The 7,338-nt window shown below is 53.1% G+C and overlaps 2 protein-coding genes across 3 annotated transcripts in view; one reads left to right on the top strand and one right to left on the bottom strand.

Moving 5' to 3' along the window:
* Positions 1-384: 384 nt before the first annotated feature.
* On the bottom strand, positions 385-6,271 carry Fkrp (fukutin related protein). The gene is made up of 2 exons (XM_005361044.2): positions 5,792-6,271; positions 385-3,100 (listed from the first exon to the last, which is right to left on the bottom strand). The coding sequence occupies exon 2, from the start codon at positions 3,057-3,059 to the stop codon at positions 1,575-1,577; it is 1,485 nt and encodes a 494-aa protein (XP_005361101.1). The 5' UTR covers positions 3,060-3,100; positions 5,792-6,271; the 3' UTR covers positions 385-1,574.
* Positions 6,272-6,694: 423 nt separating this feature from the next.
* Strn4 (striatin 4) overlaps positions 6,695-7,338 on the top strand; it is a 26,332-nt gene continuing 25,688 nt past the window's right edge. The window contains exon 1 of one of the 2 annotated variants that reach the window (XM_026786167.1): positions 6,695-7,336. In XM_026786167.1, coding sequence (XP_026641968.1) covers positions 7,058-7,336 — 279 coding nt within the window. In that variant the 5' untranslated portion in view covers positions 6,695-7,057. The remainder of the gene's footprint in view (positions 7,337-7,338) is intronic. The other variant, XM_026786166.1, reaches the window with a different exon arrangement.

Here is a 7,338-nt window from a genome sequence, read left to right as displayed (position 1 = left end):
AAACCTGGGTCTACATCCCTAACCTGGGTCTACATCCCTAGATTTCCTTTCCTAAATCAGGACCAGAGTGTGGGGGCATATTTCTATAACCCCAGCACCTAGAACACTGAGGCAGGAGAATTAGATAAATTGCAGGCTAGCCTGAGATCCATAGCAAGCCTGGGATCCTCCATTGGCCCAGACATTTTGGTACACACCTACAATCCCAGCCAGCACTCCAGAGTCGAAGACAGGCGGATCAAAAGTTTGAAACCAGCCTAGACCCTGTTAGACCCTGTCTCAAACCCCTGCTCTTCCCAATAAAATAAATGGGGGGGTTGGGGGGTGGGGAAGGCACAGCCAGGAAGCATGTGGAGGAAATCCTCAAAGCAAGAAAACGAAAGGCTCTGTTCATCTTTTATTTTAATTTTAAAGTAATATAAATTAGGCATTATTTAACAATATACAGTTGGTCGTAGTGGTTTGACCATAATTTACATGTATAATTAAATAAGGAAAGTTATTGTTTTAACCTGTTAAATGGCACAACTACCGCAAGGTCCCACTTGGGTACTATTTCTAGAGCGAGACATAAAATGGGCTTTGAAATGATGGCCTGAATTCAAGTCTCCTATTGGCTGGCCACTTCCTAAACTATCTGGTCATGGATAAATAACTGCCATTTTGGCCTCAGTTATCCTGCCTGGAAAATGGATGTAATAGCAGCTGTCAATTCAGGGAGTAGGAGTGAGGATGAATCCATTCGTGTGTATGCCTGGGCCCCAGTAAGCTCTCCTTAACTACGAGCTATGGCGAAGGTTCACCCCTCAGGGCAAGTGGGGAAACGGGGCCGAGAACTGAAATATGTCAGCCAGGATCCCAAACCAGAGCCCTGTTAGTCTTTCAGGTACACGAAGGGGCTAGAAGCAGCAGATACATCATGCAGAGTTCTCTCAGAGGAGGAGGGGAGGTGGCCAGTACTGTCCCATCACCCAGAGCCATGCCAAGAAAACCAGAGATGATGGCCGGACAGATGCGCCCTCTGGTGGAGGAAGCAAACACTACAGCAAAGGATCCTACGGATTCCAGACACCAATTTGGAGGCATTCACAAAACAGGCCGAAAGCAAGACTGTGCAACTGGTCCAGGGCCTCCTAAGTTGTGTGTGGTAGACTGAGACTGGCTGGTCTGTCCTCCGGACCTCACTTTACAAGGGTCTAAGGATCTTGGAACATAAAAGGGCAGAGACTGTGTGAAGCCCTGACGATGGGCTCTGATCCCCGGGCTTTTCCATCAAAGGCTTTCCTCCATTACTTGGATGGAGTAGGAGGTCTCCACACTTACCCCAGCTCAGGGCTCAAGAATATGTATGTTGCTCCAATCTTCTGCAGAGTTCTGCTTTCTGCCAAAGCCGGACTTTTCCTGTGGGCTCCCTCAAGTCTTCCTTGGGCAGTTCACCTTTTTTTTCCCCCCTCCAATGCACAGCCTCACCGTTCAATCAAATAAGCATGTCCAGACCCACAGGGCCTCCAAAGGCAGAGAACTGTTTCCTGTAAATTACAGCTCCCCTAGCCCCAGATGCTAGCACCGGGGTTTCAGCCACCTGTCAGGCTTAAGAGTGCAGGGTTGGGGTACTCCGGGTTCTCGATGACGCCAGGCCCGAACTTGAGCTCCAGAAAGCGGCGGTAGTTGTTAGGGGCCTGCGCCATGAAGCCGGCAAAGGGCAGGGGGACTAGCGGCTGCAGGAAGTGCTCTGGGAACTCCACATCCTGCCGGTGGTCCAGCCACGTGTCCTTCGTCATGACCCCATTGCGGGGGTAGAAGGGCCATAGGTCAACGTGCAGGTGGTTGCTCTCACTGAACTGCACTCGGAAGAAGTCGCCCTCCACTGCCTTCTCCCACACGAAGCCGCGTTCGTCCACTACCGAGCCAGCCTCGGCGCCCCGCAGCTGCTCGCAGTTGCCCACGTCCTCCAGGTAGATGCCCAGGTCTACATCATAGTCCCAAGGGATAATGTCACCGTGGCGTGCTGCACCCAGCAACGAGCCGCCCTCCAGCCAGTATCGCACGCCTGCGGCCTCCAGCACGCCCACCACGTAGCGCGCAGTCTCTCGCAGGGCTCGCAGGCAGCAGGGCGGTGTCCAGCGGCCCTCGTACAGGTAGGAAGGTGTGTCGCCCGCTACAGTCCCGAAGCAGCGTGCGCTCTCCTTGCTGCAGCCAAACCACTCGATCCGCCCGCCCTCCCAGCTCACCAAGCGGATGCCCAGAGCACGCAGCAGCGCCGCCCTCCGCGAGCGCCCCTCACGATCTGCCTTCCAGCGCGCGTGAGCCGTAGCCAGAGGGGGCTGGCGCGCCGCGGCGAAGGTCAAGTCCAGTAGCTGCACTGTCCAGCCCCGTAGAGCAGTCTGCAAGAAGAGGCTGGTGGCCAGAGGCCGCGCCAAGGGCACCGAGAGGTTGAAGAGGTCACGGGAGCGCAGTAGCAGCACAGCGTCGCCATCCACGGCATCACAGCGCGGTGCGCCGGGTGCTGGACCATAGCGCGCGGTCCACTCCCGCAGGCTGACGTTCAGTGCCAGGCACCGCGCTGGGTTGGCGGTGGCGACTGGGGCGGCTACCAGGCGCGCGCTGCTCCCTCGGAGCGCCTCCACCATACGCTCCAGGTGGGTTGGTGACTCGGCCCGCACTCCATCAGGGACTAGGGCCACGAACTCGGTGGCTACATATGTCTCTGGGCGCGAGGCCGCGGCTGGCCGGTCCAGGGCCGGCTGTAGCAGCGCCAAGCGAACGTTGGGGATGCGAGGCAAGGCCAGGGGTGGGTAAGGGAGTGTGTCAGCCGCCACTACCACAGGCAGGGCTGGGTCCTGCTGCAGGAAGGAATCCACCAGCTCTGGCACCGCGTTGTCAAAGGCCTCAAACTCCCGAATCAGGACGGTTACACGGGGTCCAGTGGCAGGAGTCCGGCGCGGACCCCGTGCCCGGGAGTTTCTGGGCTGGTGTTGTAGCCATGACACGTAAAAGAAGACTAAGAGGTTGAGGATGATGGCGGCTGCCAGAGCAGCCCAGCAGCGGGTGAGCCGCATGGGGCCCGATGTCAGACTCTAGTCCAGACGTCCAGGACATCCTGGAGAGAAAGGATAAAAAGGGAGGCTGGTGCAGGTTTTCAGCAGCCCCCTCCCTCAAACCCTCAGCCCTTCTTCCTGGATCTAATCTCAGGACTAGCCCTCCAGGACTTCCTAAGTGGACGCTGATCCTTCTCAGCTACCTCCCAGTGTTGAGTCTACTACAGGTGTGGGGCAGCACATAGTTGTAAATGTACCAAGGAGCTGTGTGTGCAAGACTGGTTAAGATGATGTTACGTGTATTTGATCACCGTTTTTTAAAAGCCATAGTACATTGTGTAATCCAGCCCCCAGAAAGCAAAAGCAGGAGGATGGAGAGCTCAAGGTGAGCACGGGCTGCATAGCGAGACTTTCTGTCTCAAGAAACAAAACAAAGATCCAAAAGGAGGAAGAGGAGGAAAGAAGCAGCAGCTTGCTGCCCTTTACCCCAGCACTTAGGCAGAGGCAGGTGGATCCCCACGAGTTCAAAGCCAGTCTGTTCTACATAGTGAGTTCCAGGACAACCAGGGCTCAGGCCCTATTTTTGTTTTTTGTTTTTTTTTAAATATTTATTTATTTATTTTTTGGTTTTTCGAGACAGGGTTTCTCTGTGGTTTTGGTGCCTGTCCTGGAACTAGCTCTTGTAGACCAGGCTGGTCTCGAACTCACAGAGATCCGCCTGCCTCTGCCTCCCGAGTGCTGGGAATAAAGGCGTGCGCCACCACCGCCAGGCCTGTATTTATTTATGGATGTGTGTATGTATGTATGTATGTATGTATTTATTATGTATACAGTGTCTGCATGTATATCTGCAGGGCAGAAGAGGGCACCAGACCTCATTATATGGATAGTTGTGAGCCACCATGTGGTTGCTGGCAATTGAACTCAGGACCTCTGGAAGAACAGCCAGTACTCTTAACTGATAAGCCATCTCTCCAGCCCCCAGGCCCTGTTTTTATTTATTTATTTTATTTTAAAGAGGGCTGGGGGCTTAGCTTAGCAATAGAAGCCTAGCCTAGAATTCACCATCAAGTAGCCTGCTCCCCTGAGGTGTGGCTTTTAGTGGCATAATTGCATAGCATAAAAATGTTTCATTCCCAATACAATAAGGAAGCGGGGGGGGGGGGGGAGGGCGCGGAACATGACAATCAAACAAACACAAATCAGGGCTGGAGAGATGGTTCAGCAGTGAAGAGCACTGGCTGCTTTTCCAGAGCACTGGAATTCGAATCCCAGCACTCTTGAGGCTGCTCACAACTGTCTGTAACTCCAGTGCCAAGAGCTCTGATGTCCTTTTCTGGCCTCCATGGGTACCAGGCATGCATGTAGTTAGTACACAGGCAAAACACTGTACATTTAAATAAAAATAGAGTGAGGAAACTGAAGCACAGAGAGGTGAAGTCACTTGTTCAAAGTCACACAGCAGAGAAGAGGGACATGGGATTTGATGCAAGAAGTTAGTTTGAGAATCCTGCTTCAATCCAGTAAACCAGCAGGCACAGTGGCACTCGCCTTTAATCTCGGCATTGCAGAGGCAGAAACAAGAGGATCTCTCTGAGTTTGAGGCCAGCCTGGTGTACACAATGAGACCGTGTCTCAAAAACTGAAACACCCTAATAAACTGTTTTGCTTTGTTGAGATGGGATCTCACTGTGTACTGAAGGCTGGCTTTGAACTAAGACACTCTTGCTCATCTGACTTCTGGGATTATAGGCCACTATGTCCACCCAACTCAGTTCTATTTGTTTTTTGTTTTTGTTTTTTTTTTCAATCAATCACATAGCCCAACTCTTTCACTACATCTCTTCCAGAGCTCAAAAGGCTGAATATGGCACATGAAGTCAGTATACTAAGTGGGTACTTAATCAAGTACTCTGTGCCAGGCTGTTTGTTTTTGAGACAGGGGCTTAATGTGGGCTAGGCTGACCTTGAACAAGGCATAGAGTTGAGGATGCCTCTACCTACCAAAGACTGGGCTGGGATGACAGGCATGTGCTACCATCTTCCACAAGCACTCTATCAGCTAAACTATGCCCTGAGCCCAAACCCCAATCCCAGCCTCTGTGTTCAGCAGGCCTGAGCAGACAGGCAACCAGAACAACTTAGGTAGGAGGCCAGCAGGGGGCATGAGTGAGTAATATAGGACCTTGCCTAGGAAAAGTGGTCAGGGAAGGGAGAGTGAAGCCGAGACCTTATTGGCTTTCCATTTCTTCCCCTGAACATTTTACATGCTAGAAGTGGTGTTAAATGTGTGTCATCTCAGCTCATAGGAGGTGGAGGCAAGAGGATTAAAAATTCAAGGTCATCCTTGGCCACTGCTTGAGTTGGAGGCCAGTCTGAGCTCCATTAGACTATCAGAAAAATTCCAAACCACCACCACCAACAACAACGATGAAACGGTGCACAAAGTCTGGTGCGATGGCCCAGCAGGTAAAAATGCCTGACACTAAGTCTGACCTGAATTTGACCTCCAGGACCCACACAATAGAAGGAACAAATCAACACCGGCAAGCTACCCTCTGACCACTACACATGCCCATGCACACAATAAATAAATAGGTGAAAATTTTAAAGTGTATGTAAGTGTATCACTTGGATGTGGCCTGAGCCTTTTCACCCAGGTACAAAAAAAGGAGGTCTATTCAGGAACGCCTTTAAGGACATAGAAAGGGCAGTATCTATGTGATTCTCGTGATATCAAGGAGACTTCTTACCTCCCTAGGTTTCAGACTGAGGGTGATCAAGAATGGTGGCTCCACCTTGAGTCATCTCTGCTGTGGGAGGAACCAGAAAACAACCAATGAGCCAACTCCATGCAACCAAGTGCAGTTTCATCCTACCCACAAAAGAAGTCAAGGACTCTTTTTTCTGTTTGAAGTCCATAGGCTGGGTCACAACTTCAGTTGTCTCAGGAGTGGGGTGGGTAGGTAGAAGGTGCGTCAGATATCAGTTGTAAGCTATAACTATCCCTCTTCCATGGTGGTGTCCCAAGGAAGCAGTTACCATGACAACCTCTTCCCTAGACACATGCATCCTTTGGAGATAATCCTAAAACATCCCCTATCTTTCTGGATCACTATAAGGTGGGAGATTGCCCTGTTATAGTAGCCAGGGCATGGCTTTGACTGTCTCTCATCTCCCTGGAAATGGCTTAGACCCTGTAACCATAGCAACGGTCCCACAGCAGCACTTCTCTAAATAAAAACACCTGGTTGGTTTGTCCATGGACCTCCCATATGGGAAGGGGCTATGGTTACCATGGTAATGCCAACTAGGTTGGCTGGGGGAGGGGTGGGGCAGAGGCATTCTTAGAGGAATATCTTTGGGGCTGAGTTCTTTTCTACCTGAGCACTAGGTGAGGAGAGGTTGCCATGGTAACTGATGAGGATAGGGTCAGAAGAACCACCAGGGACTTGGGTTACCTTAGCAACCGCCTCCTGGTGCAAAGATAGTAGGTTCGGGGCTCCACATATGCAAAATGGGAGGGGGTTGGAAAAGGCCTCCAGGTTGGAAAGGGTTGCTATGACAACAGACTTGGTCAGGACTTAGGACAGATCCCACTCCCGAAATCACCCCAGGTCGTCTATTTTTTTTCCTCTTAATGAGTGAAAGTGGCGGGGGGGTGTTATTTGCATCTGGAGCGGGCTAGGGCTCTGACATTGGGGAGAAAGAAGGCAGAAAGAAAAAAGTCCAGTTCTGTCTCACTCCTCCAAGGGGGACAATTGCGAGGGGCTCTAGGTCCTTTGCCTAAGTTGAGGCAGTCCCTACCCCCTCCCCGGTCACCATCCCAGAACGCACACACCACCGGGGTCGACCCCGGGTGGGCAAGGCTCGCGCCCAACCCTGTGCTCGCCTCCGCTCCCCTCGCCAGTCCGTCGAGAGCGCGCGCGCGCACGCGAGGTGGGGGTGTGTATGTGTGAAGCTGCGCGTCCGCGCAGGCGCGAGGCAGAACGGGCGCGCGGGCCGGCCCCGGGGCCTCCATGATGGAGGAGCGAGCGGCCGCCGCGGTCGCCTCGGCAGCCTCCTCCTGTCGACCTCTGGGCTCGGGCACGGCTCCCAACCCGACGGCGGCGGCCCCGGCCTCCAGCCCTGCTCCTGGGCCCGGCCCGGTAGGTAAAGGAGGTAGCGGTGGTGGCAGTCCGGGCCCCACAGCGGGTCCGGAGCCCCTCAGCCTGCCTGGGATCCTGCATTTTATCCAACACGAGTGGGCACGCTTCGAAGCCGAAAAGGCCCGCTGGGAGGCCGAGCGCGCCGAGCTGCA

The sequence above is a fragment of the Microtus ochrogaster genome, linkage group LG4 (genome assembly GCF_000317375.1).
Source record: "Microtus ochrogaster isolate Prairie Vole_2 linkage group LG4, MicOch1.0, whole genome shotgun sequence".
NCBI lineage: Eukaryota > Metazoa > Chordata > Mammalia > Rodentia > Cricetidae > Microtus > Microtus ochrogaster.
This window is presented reverse-complemented; position numbering and strand designations above follow the sequence as displayed.

What these genes read in the sequence shown, in the direction of transcription:
- Fkrp (XM_005361044.2), bottom strand. Translation starts at nt 3,059, where the DNA reads ATGCGGCTCACCCGCTGCTGGGCTGCTCTGGCAGCCGCCATCATCCTC.